The 14,189-nt window shown below is 37.1% G+C and overlaps 1 protein-coding gene across 1 annotated transcript in view; it reads right to left on the reverse strand.

Moving 5' to 3' along the window:
- CR1 (complement C3b/C4b receptor 1 (Knops blood group)) overlaps nucleotides 1-14,189 on the reverse strand; it is a gene marked incomplete at both ends in the record, with an annotated part of 113,346 nt that overhangs the window by 57,133 nt on the left and 42,024 nt on the right. Inside the window, 7 exons of the mRNA XM_079723145.1 lie at nucleotides 214-394; nucleotides 2,516-2,745; nucleotides 6,240-6,325; nucleotides 7,713-7,815; nucleotides 7,901-8,077; nucleotides 9,597-9,995; nucleotides 12,083-12,168. Of these exons, the coding sequence (XP_079579271.1) occupies nucleotides 214-394; nucleotides 2,516-2,745; nucleotides 6,240-6,325; nucleotides 7,713-7,815; nucleotides 7,901-8,077; nucleotides 9,597-9,995; nucleotides 12,083-12,168 (1,262 nt within the window). The remainder of the gene's footprint in view (nucleotides 1-213; nucleotides 395-2,515; nucleotides 2,746-6,239; nucleotides 6,326-7,712; nucleotides 7,816-7,900; nucleotides 8,078-9,596; nucleotides 9,996-12,082; nucleotides 12,169-14,189) is intronic.

A 14,189-nucleotide genomic window follows, 5' to 3' on the forward strand; every position in this document is an offset into this window, starting at 1 on the left:
CCTCCAATTCCTCTTGTGAGAGCCATTCCTATGAAATGAATATCTAGTCAAGGTGTAGAAATGCAAGGCAATAAGAAGGGATGACTTACAAGTCCACCCTCCATTTAAATACCTTGGGCAAACTTAGATGTCTCACCTTCAAAATTTGAACAAATTAAATCAGATCTCACAGATTCTTTGATATACATGAATTGGCTCCCAGGAAGGGGTTACTCATATCTCTAAATATCTTGGCACTTGACGAGACCAAGTTTTCTAAGCAGGTGATAGAGAACATATTTTCAAAATACCCAAGGAAGCATTCATAATACAAAGATGTCCCAACTGGAAACTCAGACTCATCAGTCAGGATTGTAGGCTTTGTAAATGGAAACTGTTTAGGGGCTTTACAATACTTGAAGACCAAAACCACAGAAATATCAAAGTGAGTAGAGAGACTTCCACCCTATCTCCTCTTTCTCTCCAACTGAGCTGATAGAGGGGATCACAGAAACAGAGACATAATAATGGCAAAAGAGTTTCTTCCCCTAAGGTAACCCCTGAAGCTACCTTAGGATGGGATTATTTAACCACAAATGGCCTTTATTGGGTGATGCTCATTGGTCATTTTAAAAGCAGGTGCCCTATAGCTACTTGTATAGTGAGTTTTCTCAAAGTGGTCAATTCTGTAGAACAATCAGAAGTATACAGGCTGTTCAGGTGCTTTACAATAGCATCTACCCATCAGGAATTTTTTTTTTTTTTTTTTTTTTTTTTGCGGTATGCGGGCCTCTCACTGTTGTGGCCTCTCCTGTTGCGGAGAACAGGCTCCAGACACACAGGCTCAGCCGCTCTGCGGCATGTGGGATCTTCCCGGACCGGGGCACGAACCCGTGTCCGCTGCATCAGCAGGCGGACTCTCAACAACTACACCACCAGGGAAGCCCCCCATCAGGAAATTTTTACTGCTTGGAAGACTGTTCACCTTTTTGGCCTTTCTGTTCAAAGCAAGAGTTTTAGCCAATAGTTTCACGTGCCAGGCCTCCTATCAGGGTGCCTTTATCGAGAGTTAAGTTAACCATTATATACTCATTTACTGGTGTTAACATACTCATGTATATTAAGACATATTTACTGTCTCTTTTTACTTATTCCTCCCTATCTCAGTCTCAGGATGCCTACCATAAGCTGCTTCTCTGGTACTAAATAGCAGTCACCACTTGTAGTGGGTGAATGATGTCCCCCAAAAGATACAACCATCTAAAACATTAGAATGGGAACTCATTTGGAATAAGGTTCATTTCAGATACAATTAAGGTAATGAACTTGAGATGAAATTATCCTGGATTACCAGAGTGAACCCTAACTCCAGTGACTGCTGATGTCTTTTTTTCTTTTTTTTTTTTTTTTGCTTTTATCTTTTTTATTGGAGGATAATTGCTTTACAATGTTGTGTTAGTTTCTGATGTACAACAAAATGAATCAGCTATATGTATACATATATCCCCTTCCTCTTACACCTCCCTCCCACCCCCCCATCCCACTCATTTAGAGCATCACAGAGCACCTCATCCCACCTCATCACAGAGCACCAAGCTGAGCTCCCTGTGCTTTTAAGAGAGAGGAAGTGGAGATTTGAGACACAGAGATATTGGAGAGAAGGCCATGTGAAGACAGAGGCAGGGATTTAAGTGATGTGTCCGCAAGCCAAGTAATGCTAGGAGCCACCAGAAGCTGCAAGAAGGATCCTCCTTTTAGAGCCATAGGAGAGAGTGCAGCCCTGCCAACACCTTGATTTCAGACTTCCAGCCCATAGACCTGTGAGAGAACTAATTTCTGTTGTTTTAAGCTACCTAGTTCATGGTTTATGGCAGCCCTGGGATACTAATAGACCACTCTTCTCATTCTGATGCAGACATTCAAGAACAAGGACAAAACAGACTAAGCCATTCAGTAGCTTCCTCTAAGAAGCTAGGTCTTCTTTATGAGAGGATATACTGTATGCTGCATAACTTGAAATAGAGTCTGAACTCAACTATCTCCTCCTTGGTGGAGACTGCTTCTATTTGCCCATTCAGTAAGCCTGGCTGGGGACCTAGGCATCTGCATCTAAAGAAATCTCACTGGATTCTGATATATACCACCCAGCTGGAGGGTGAGGAAGATCAAGGAAAGGTTAAATTCCTCTCATCATGTGTAGCCTTTTCTCACTGGATTGCTCTTCTATCTCAGGGCTCCCCTGCCAATGATGCGGTATTCCAAGGTTGGTGCCACACTCCCACTCTATCCCAGCTTCCATTCTTCTCTTGCCCCACTCTCCTCACCACTCCACCAGCAAGTAGAATGATTAGCATCTTACCTAGTCAAACATCTTGGCACTGCTGGAAATATCTGTTTTAGCCATGGCATGTAATTTCAACACTTCCACTTATGACAAAGTCAAACTCACAAGAAAACACCATATCTCATTATAGAAGTATAAAGGATGTGGTCCAGGTGTTCTGAACCCATTTAGGGTATATAGGAGTGGGCACTGACCAACAGAACCAGAAAGTTCACAGTGAGGGTCAGGGATACTCCAAACCTCATTCCCTTGACTGTCACTTGTGCAGTGGATGGTGCTCTCCCTAAAGAGACTGAAAGTCATCCCTCTGTCTGGGTGGGGGTCACATGTGCAAGATATTTCTTTTCCACAGGAAATGCTTCCCAGAGAATTTCCTGTGTGGTTCCCATTAAGGATAGCCAGCGGATTTGGACAAAAAATTTCTAAAAGAGCTAAAAGTTACATTAAAATGCTTAAATTTTCATCTGAGTCGATTCCACAATTGTGGGATTCTGTGACTGTGTTGCCAGTTCAACAACAATTAAACTCTTAGGAGAGTACAAACTACAAAATAAATATATTAGGACACTGCTGAGATGCAGCTAAATGAAGTTACATCAAAATCAATTTTTATTATAAAAGTCTAAAAGGGACGTAAGCATCCTGAACTCTTCAGCGAGTTAAGCCTTCTGGATAATTGAGGCTTAAATAAACAAAAATCTTCTTAACCACATCCATTTAACAAGGAAATCATCCATTAATTCACCAAGAAGGTTTTTTTTTTTTGAGCATCTACTATACAGCAAGTACTATTTTAAGCACAAAATAGGTGAGATCTTTTAACATCAAGGATCTTCATCCTAGAGAATTTTTTCCAAATATATTCCAAATATATACATTTACTATTTGTCTATCCATGATTTAATCTTTTCTTGATACCTTGAGGCTGTTATTCTCAAAAGCAAAATGAATGGTTACAGAAATGCTGCCACAGTGAAATGAAACATTCTCCATACTCCAGTGCATGCTCCAAAGGCTCAGAAATGTTTTGACTTTTGAGATACTTATAGGTTTTACAGTTTGTTTTTATCATCGAAGAAACACATATTTCTTCTTTTGAGCGTTATCTATTTAGAGATGCTCCTTTCCCCTTCTGATTTGATCTATATTTAGGAAGAGGATACTGCAGCTTGAAAGAATTATGGATAAACTAACTATTCAAAGGGTGGAATAGCTTAACCAGTGTTTACACTCTACTAAGTGATTTTAGGTATATCCTTGAGTTCATGGGAGTAATTTTCTTTCTTTCTTTCGTGTTTCTTAATTACATTAAGATTTTCAAATAGCTGACTTTCAAACATGAAAGATATAACTATGGTTTCATTATATAAATCAGTACAATATGTTCAAATAATATTAAAGCAAAGTATTCATTTGAAAAAATAAATATATATCTTTCAGTCATTACAATCAGAAGACGAAGCAACATCCTGGTGATTTAGTGAAGAAATAAATGTACAGGTTGGATATATTCGTAGTGTTTCTCTATTTAACAGGTTACATTTCTGTCATTAAAAAAGAAAAAGCTCCCTAATCCCACTTCCCTTTGCAGCTGTAGTCCCTTTTCTCTACCCCCTTTACATTAGAAGTCCTCTAAGATGTTGTCTATGGTCTGTCCTTCCTCCTTTTCATTGTCCCTTGAACTCATTCCAATTGGGCATTTGCCCCCACAACTCTACTGAACTGCTTTTATCGAGGTCATTCATTACCTCCAAGTCGCTAAACCCAATGATAATTTTCTGTCCTCATATTATTTGACCTCTCTGAAGAATATAACACAGTTTCTGAGTCTCATCTCCTTAAACAAAGTTCTCCACTTGTCTTCCAAGATACCTCATCCTCCTGATTTTTCTCTCAATGCACTGGCTGCTTCTTCTTAATCTCCTTTTCCAATTCCTTCTAATCTTTCCAACATCTTAATGTTGAATTTACAAGGCTCAGACCATGCATCTATTCTCTGGCCCCATTCACTCTCTGGGTGATCTCACTTAATCTCTATTTTAAACTCTATATCTAAACTATCAGCAAATCCTGTCATTTCTACCTTCAGAATATATCCAGAATTTGAATACTGCTTATCACCTCTCTCAGTGTTATCCTGGGCCAACACCTCTGGTTAGATTTTTGCAATAGCCTCCCAGCTTGTATCCTCAGCTCTACCCTCAGATTTACTTGGCTATAGGTATCTTTTGGGCCTTCAGTTGCTTTCTCAATTGAGAGTGCTGATACTACTGCTACCTCATTTCCTGACAACACTGGCTGTCTCAGCTGCCCCAAGGGTGAGATGGGCTACTGCACAGCCTCTGCTGTACCACTGTAGTGGAGGTCACAGTAGTTCTAAATCTAAGCCAACGTGACTGGATCCATGTCCACTCTGGCTCCTTCTATCACTTCCTGGCTTAGGTGGAGTACCAGGCAACAGGTCATGGGTCTAGTGTCCCCAGAGTCTGATCAGGGAGAGAAATAATACAACATGAAATCCAAGGACTTAATAGCCTTGGAATAAACAGAAGATGAGAGACAGGAAAGACCGAGCAGATAAGTTGCTTGTTCTTTCTCTTCTAATGGTCAGTTCTGGTTCCACAGAATCTCTCTGGAGATGTCCTATATGGCCAAACAACCAGCCGTCTTTCTTGTGAAGCTTATGGCCACTTCAATAACACAATCTCTTTTATTTATCTGCTTTTCTTTCCTCTCCACCTCCCTTTTTGTTTTCCTTCACTTTTGCTGCCCTGGGACTATACCCTACAGTAGAGCACTATAACTCAAACTTTGTCTCTGGCACTGTTTTTGGGGGAATCTCAATCTAAGATACATCCTTTCAACTCAGCTCTCTCTAGAGTAGCCAGAGTGAAATAATTAAAAGTAAGTTAGATCATGTTACTTTTCTACTCATAATACTCCAATGGCTTTTCATCTTGCTTAGAGTGAAAACCTAAATTCTTACAGAGTATAGAGTTATTCTCTTTTATTGCTTCTGTATACTTCTGTATTTGCTCACTGAACATCAGCCATATTGGCTTCTGAGAAATGTCAGGAGCAGGCTTTTCAAAAAAATGCCAGGAACACTTCTGCCTTGGAACTTTGTAGTTTCTGCTCCATCTGCATGGAAAGTTCTTCCTCTATCTTTGCACATTGGTAATCAATCAATTTTCATCAAAGCTCAAATGTTATTTTCTCTTTTTCTTCCTTAATCATTTTATTTTAAGTGGAAACAATTTTTTTTCTGGAATTCCTTTTTCCCCTTTACACAACTATTTTATGCATTACCCTGTTTTTTTCTTAATAACACTTAGTATTATTTGAAATTGTCTATTTATGTGTTTGCTTGTTTACTTGTTTTATATATATATGTTTATATATATATATTTGCCTTTCTCACTGCACAAGAATATAAACAACATTGGAGCAGGAACCTAGTCTGTCTTGTTTGCAGGCATATTCCTAGTATCTAGAAGACTGGCTGGCACATAGTAGTTACCCAAAAAAATCTGTTGAAAGAATGTGTATATGATGGATGGATGATTGAAGAAAGGATAAAAAAAGCTGAAGTGTGACTATCATTTTTGAAAAGGAAAAAGGGAAAATTTGACAAAGCGTCAGCCATAAATTTCTCCTCATCTGTGAAGCATTTCTTCCCATTTATAGCACATAGTACGTTTATAAATATTTATAGAATGACACACAAAGCCCATGATGTTCAGGTTTATTTCCCCAAAAAACATTCTTTGTAACTATTTCAACAATAAATATTTCTATCAAAAACAAAATAAACAGAGGGATAGACATTAGATAATATCATGTGGTAAAATGCAACAAGAAAATGAAAAAAACAAGGAGAAAGATGCAGACCTGAACAGATATTCTTTCTACTTACGTTCACACACAGGAACACTGTTATTCCAAAGGCTTTTCGTTCCAACCAAGATACAGTAACTGGCTGAGCTTCCCTTTAACTGGAACCTAAGGAACAAAGCAGTAGTGACTGGATGAGCACACCATTTCTCTCTTCCATCCATTGACAGATCTCAGCTACTTCCCTTCTGCTAAAACACAATTTAATGCTTAAGTTAAATCCCAGGTGAAAGAAAAAGCTCAGCCTATTTTGTTTCTCAGCTGATAGAGGCTCAGAAACCAAAACATTTTTTAAAAGTGCTGCTTCCAATGAGGACAAAGCAATAACACCTGTCAAAGCTCAGTAATCAGACTTGCCTGAACTAAAGAAGGTACAAAAAACATAACAGGCATTTCCTTAGTCTGGTTCTGGACCTTCAGGAGACCATCTTACCCTGACTGCTCTCTAACAAGCCCCCTTTTGTCATTAGGAGAAACTTTGTCCTCTAATGCAAAGCATGGCATTTTCCTCTTTTAGTAGACCAGGACGAAAACAACTCCTGATTTAAACAAATCAGAGAACATGAGGAAAGATATCAGAGACTGTTCCTTTTGCCAATACATTTGGAATGTTCCTGAATGAGACTTCTGACATATCTGGATTACTGAAGAGTAAAGCCAAATTATCTAGGAAAAAGAAGAAAAGGTGAGGAGAGAGGATTCCTTGGAGAACAATCATCCTAAAACATCTGGTTTATTGTCAGACCAGTGGCTCCTGAATTGCCTCTGGGTCTTTATTGGGTGACTGGTAATTGATGCTTGTCAAGAGTCCTTGGAATATACTGAGAACAACTGCTCTACTGTCCATGCTTTTTACCTGCCAATGGTGTTGGAACATAATATCAAGATCATTTAGATTCACACAAAGGGTTAATGATGTTACTTGAAATATGAACAGCAGTCTTCATGCTCTTTCAACACAGCCTAATACTAATTAGATGATATGTAATTATTACAGATTAAAAATACTTCTGCTTACTCTTCTGTTCCTATTCCAAATGCCACTAATGATTGGTTTAAAAATTTCCTGACACAATCCTTGCATGTCATCTGTCTTATAAATAACTTTCTTTCATATATATGTATATTATATATATATATATATATATACACATATATATATATATCGAACATAACCTCTGGAATATTTATCTCTTCATGTCTACAAATTACTATTTATCCATTTTATCCAAACACTTAATATTACACCTAAATATTCAAGTTTTGTTGTTATGTTTCTGCTGTTCAGTATATTTACCACTTTTCCTTTTTAAGCATCTGTTCATGGTCCATCTGATTCTTACCATACTTCCCAATCACTCTTTGAGATATCAGTCTCTTTTAGTACTTTTTCTCCATTGGTCAGCCCCCTTTTTGGATAAAACCCATTGCCCAGAGCATCAGCATATCAGCATCCATCAATGTGGCCCTGGTCTCTTTTCCAGTTCACACTCACCCCTCATCACAAATGAAGGACACTTTTGCTCCAAGGTGGAAATTAAGTGGAAAGAGCACATGTCCATTAGGAAGTTGATCCAGGAAGTCAGCACATGATTTCACTAGGGAAAAAAAAAAAAAAAAGAGTAAGACTGCCATGTAAGGGACAAAGAGATTGATCTGCAAACCAGAAAAGAGTATAGGCACCTGCACATCTGGGAGCTTCTGGGCTCCAGTCTCCCTGGGGCGTACAGTGCAGAGAAGCAGCCCCTCTGAGATCATAGCCGGGCTCACAGCTGTAGAACACTTTCTGCCCAGAGGAAAAGTTGTTCTTGTGGCTTGGAGTGTGTTTACCATGTAGGACTTCTGGAGGTGGCTGACATACTGGGTAAAGAACAGTAAAGTACCTGTCACTTATAGGGAAATGCCTTTTGCTAAATTCTAACCCTTCCAAGGATTTAGAGAATCATAATTAAGGGGGTACAGGTATAACAGAGGAAGTCAAATGATACTTCAATCCCCTTGTTTTACTAATGTGGAAGTTAAGGATAGGGAAGAGATGTAGCCAAAAACCTCACAGCTAGTACGAGGTAGAGAACTAGAACCCAGTCCTTCCCAGCACAAGTTCTAAAATACATTCATTAGTCCACCAGGCACGCTGTCTCTTCTTCCACTGCTGGCTCTCTAGTATAGAGTCACTAGTACTGGTGAACTACCCAACTCACATATTTGCTAGAAAGGCAATACAATTTACAGCCTCATCTTTAAGGTAGTGAGAAGGGTACCTGAGCCTAAACCTGTAACAGATTTCCCCTTATCTCTTTTTTTCACACTTCTATGATCAAAGTATAGTAATTACCCATAATGTATCTGTTTGTCCTCCCAGCTGCCCTCTCATTGGTTGTACAAGGCTGATATGGGTTGGTGGAAAAACTGTAAGCTCCCTCTCTGTCCCTAGTATCAACCACAATATTTACCAATCCACTTTTACAGTCCTTCTTATGACAGCTATTGTGGCATAAGAAGACAAGACCAGCCATTGAGAACAAAAATCCCCTAAATAAGCCAGTCCTTGTAATGACACGACACAAATCTTAGAGAATATTCAACTCAAGGTGTGGGTGCCTCCATTCACAGTCCTTTTGGTGTGTGCTAGGGGCATTAGAACTCATTTGAACTTCAACTTAACCTGTATCTAATTAAAGATGAATGAAAAATCTGTTTGGCTTTGAGCAAGTTACTTGCACTTTCAATTTCAGATTTCTAATGATAAAATGTAGGAGGTGGACCAAAACAACTCTAAAGTCTTTGTCACTATTCTGAGGCTAAGATATCTTTCTTCATAAGCCAGTTTCTTTCTGTGATAGATGTTGATAAAAGTAGAATTCTATAAAGCAAAGTTCTGTCAAGAACCAGAGCATTCAACTTTAGGGGCTGACACACTGCATTCTATTCCTGGATATGCCACTTAGTAGCACACAATTTAGACAACTTATTTAACCTCTGAAAGACCAAGCTAACTTCACTGTCATATGGATATAAGGATAGCACTATTTCAAAGGAGTGTTGCAAAGGGTAGACAAGATTATTATACAGCTAACCAGAAAGTCCACATCATTCTTGAATACAACTGAGAGATATTGGAGCTGGTACTTTGCCTTGAGAATTCCTCAATATGAGATTCCCAAATGTCTCCTTCCTTGAATAATTAAACTCTTGCTTCTCAAAATGAAGGCACTTACACACAAGTGCAAACACACATTTTCTTAATTTTGTGTTTCCTTGCCCCAAATTTACTCACACCGCTCACCACACATCCTCCCCCCAGAACCGACACTAACCTCCTGATCCTCCTACAACTCACGTCATTTGTAGGCCCCTTCAAAGCCTCAGTCAGACTCACCCCTGGAGCAGCTGGGCAACTCAGGCCTCCACTTGTTTTGGGCCTGGCATTCAACAGTGGAGGGTCCTTTCATGGCAAAGCCAGGCTGACACCTAAACCTCACCCTTTCACGTAAAGAAAATAAGCTTTTGTTCTCAGACATCCTTATTCCATTTTCAATGACTGGAGGCGTGCATTTATTAGGTGTAATGCACTGAGGGGGAGGGCCACTCCAGATGCCAACTTGATTGTCTTCACTGGTGCAATATATTGACCGTTTACCCACGAGGTCAAACAGCTTCTGCCTTCTCTCTCCAAGATTGCAGTGATAGGTCACCACTGTTCCATATTGAAAGTATTCTCTGTCGGTGCTAATGAAATCTCCATTGGCGATGGCTGGGGGTGGCCCACAAGGAATGCCTGGGAAAAGGGACAGCAAGTTAAAACCTCAGTTTCTTAAAGTTATATTCAATTATGAATTTTGGTAACCAGTTTAAAAAATGATCAAAATGTTACTATTCAGAACACTTCTGCTCTTGTCTAACATTTGCTAATGTACAGACATGTTTTTACACAATCACAGATTAGATAGCCACAATATTATGACCTCTGCTCTTCTCAATTAATGCTATTTCAATAAATGTATCCATATATTATTATAGTCCACATACTTCTCATTTTAAGTGAGAATTTATATGTTATTTAACTATTTTTAATTCAATTCTTTCTCTGTAGAGGGCATTTGGATTTATTCTATTGGTTATTAATATGGTATAGCATACAATATAGTCTATCAAATAAAAACCAAAAGCTCTGGTACAACTAATAAAACATAAACACAAATACACAATATTACACACAACAAACATAACAATCACAGATTCAGAAGTAATAAAAATAACTGAATATGTGTCTACTCTATGCTAATAATCTTGAAAATGAGGATGTTAGAAATAAAAATATATTTTGCCAATATTGACTCAAGAAAAGGTAGCATATAGAAGAAGTGGAAAAAAATATATCAAAAACACTAGTGCTAAAAAAGTATGAAGCACAGATAATTTTATCAACAAATTTAATCTAATATTCAAGTAACAGATAATTTCTAGGCAGTTTAAATCATTCCTGAGCATATAAAATATTTCTATCATTTTTGGCATGAATATCAAAGTAGACATTTATTTATTTATTTATTTTTGCTTAAGAAAATATTTAAGAAGATGCATATTTATTGTAGAAAATTTATAAAATATAAATAAAAATCACCTTTAAGCCCATTATCTAGAAGGAATCACTATTAACTATTTAATGTGCAATCTTTAATATACACACACACGCACATATTTTTTTTCTAAAATATCTTTGTTGCCTAAGTAATAGTTCAGAGTACAAACATACTAACTGATTCCATTTGAAAGTGTTCTCTCTCTTGTCAAATGCATTCTGGCATATTTTAAACTTTTTTATTAGAACACATTCTGTGTACCTTTATAAGATTATTATTTATTAGCTTATTTAGTAGATTATTTCCAGAACATTGTTTGGAAATATGCACAATATTTAGATTCTTTTGACTTTTTCACTATCATAAAATAATAATATTGGTAACATCTGTACATCAATCCTCACAAAAACCCATGGTGATTTTTTAAAGTCATGAACTGTAGGATTTCTGGATTAAAGGCTTGCATACAGTTAAGGGTTTTGATACATACTGTGTATTGGCCTGTTAGAAAATTCATTACCACTTATCCTACTAGGAGTTGAGTTGGAGAGTGTTGATTTCTTTTCTTTTTAACATCTTTATTGGAGTATAATTCTTTACATTGTTGTGTTAGTTGCTGCTGTATAACAAAGTGATTCAGCTATACGTATACATATATCCCCATATCCCCTCCCTCTTGCGTCTCCCTCCAACCCTCCCTATCCCCCCCCCAGGTGGTCACAAAGCACTGAGCTGATTTTTTTTACATTATCACCAAACCCAGGGTTATATCTTTATGTTCTTTGTTAATTTGCAACTGCTCCTTTCTCTATGTGCCCTGAAGTGTAGAAAGTTCATATTCTAAACAACTCATGGGAAAGATGGCATGTCACTGTTCAGACAAAGAATAAGAGAGCAGGGAAGGCCCACGGCTTGAACAGATGACCTGGTATTAAGAGTTGACAGAGAGGAAGGAAGGCACTTTCACTAACCTTGTATTCATTTACTTCACTAAAGAGAACAGTCTTCAAACTGGAAGGTGTTCAACCAACAAAAGAAGAATTTGGGTGCTCTTCTAAATGAGTTCAAAACTATTGTTTAAAATAAATTATACCCTAGGATAAGGAAAAATCAGGAGGAACTAGAAGCTTGGAACATTGTGAGCACCTTTAAGGGTAGGAGTGTTTTCTTCAAATATCAGTAGGATACTATTGCCAAAAGGGATGAAATTTATTCTTTGTAATTCTAGGGACCAACTGTAGGATTGAACATGGAATAAATGGGGCTAGAGATTTCAACTCACGTTCACAAATTGGTGGCTCTGAATCCCAAAAGACAGTATTGCCTGAGATAATACATTCAGCAGCTGAGTGACCAATGAGTTGATACCTGAAACCAAAAATGAAAAATAGTCATGCTGTACACATCCCATCAACTTCCTCAGCATGCATACATGCATGGCAAATCTGAAAGGCTACAATGTGAAAGAAGTTCAAGGACTAGCCTAAACTCCACCTATTTTATCTGGCTTTTCTTATTTCTCTTTTTCTATCCTCTCACTGTTGAAAGGAATATTTCCTCTCTAATTCCTCATGGCTCGCTCTGCTTCTTAATTTCTTGGTTTCATTTTGGATTGTACCCAGTACCTAAATAAAACAATACTTTTGTAGATCTGCCTGATAATTTTCTTCTCAAAATCTGTCTTTTCTTATATTATTATTGTTACTTAATTTTCTTTTTGCATTTTCCTGATATACATAAATATACATATTGTATATTAACATTGTTATGTCATTTCAGTTTAGGCATGTTTCTTGTAAATACAACAAGATTTGTGATGCTTTTGATCCTATTTGGAAACTTTTGTTTTTCAACAGGGATATTAAACCATTCAAATTTACTGAACTAAATGGTATGGTTGATCTTGCTTTTGTCATCACTTCATAATGTTCCTCCATAATGTTCAATGGTAAGCACATAGCAGTGAATACAACAGATCTGCCCCAAATATAAGGGGGCTTATTTCTGGTGAATGAGATGGATACAGTCCATGCTATTCCTTTTTCTTCCCTCTCATTTGCTACATGAACCAGATAGGTGAACCTCTTTTAGTTGTTCTAATAATTTGGAAGCTAAATAACTGATTTTTTTTCCTTCGAAATTTCATTTCATGTGTTATATATTGGCTTGGCCAAAAAGTTCGTTCAGGTTTTTCCGCTACATCCTATGGAAAAACCTAAGCGAACTTTTTGGCCAACCCAATACATACACAACACAGGTATTCAACCCTATTTTCTCGATTTTGGTGTCAAAATATATACAGTCTACCCATCTCCTATGTAATAAAAGTCTAGACTATGTTTTTTTTTTGCTTTCTTCTGTTTTCTAGTTTTATGGATATATTTTATGACTTCAGAAATTGTTATTAGATTATGATTACATTGTCAAGTTCCACTTTTTAACAATTAGTTCTGTCATTGTATTAAGTTTTATAACTTTGTTGAAAATATTTGAACTTTTTTTAAAATTTGTTTTTCTTTTGTTTGATTTTTGGCAATTTTCTACCTCACCAGCATTTATCATTATCTTTTAAGAAAATACTTATGGATTGCCTGAGTTTATCTTTTTCCTTCTCCCAGGAAGTATGCTTCCTGTAAAGTACACAGGTGTGATTTTTAGGTCCTTGCTTATCCTTTACTGTACATCTGTAGCCTCTAGATGTGAATACTAGCTTAGCTCATTAGAAACTCCATCTTCTGCAATTTAGTGATGTGAAGGATCAATGTGATATCAATACAAATTAATTTCTTTCGCAGCTATTATAGTTTATTAATTTTCTTTCTGCATTCTTGAGGTTTTTTTCATGATCCCTGAAATACAGATGATTCCCTAGTGATGGCTAAATATAGGCTTATTGTTTTCCCTTCTGGAATTTTTGTTACATGTAATTTGAATCCCAGTACTCTTTTATACATATCTTCTCTTTTCTCTTCTTCTTCATCCTTTTCCACTTAATTCTGGGAGAATTTGATTAATTTGTCTTCTTACCCTCTGCTTTAATTTTCTACAATATTCAGTGTGTTTATCACAGAATTTTTCTTTAGTTTGACAGTTGTGCTTTTCATTCATATGCAAACATTCTCTATTTCCTAATTAGTTTCACAGAAACAGCGTGCAACTGAATCTTGTTAAAAATGTAAACAGGAGATTTTTCTAAGTTTCTCTTATTTCTTGGAAGTAACTCTATTTTGTAAGAGGACATTTCTTCTGATTTTTCAGATTGCTCTTTTTACATTAATTTCCTGTAACATATCATAAGCTCAATGGTTTTCTATTTTATGCCATTGAGAGGTTCACTCTTATTCTGTAATACAATATAAAGAGGGTACAGACAGAGAATTTATAGATTG

The sequence above is a fragment of the Hyperoodon ampullatus genome (assembly GCF_949752795.1).
Source record: "Hyperoodon ampullatus genome assembly, chromosome: 2".
NCBI classification, from domain to species: Eukaryota; Metazoa; Chordata; class Mammalia; order Artiodactyla; family Ziphiidae; genus Hyperoodon; species Hyperoodon ampullatus.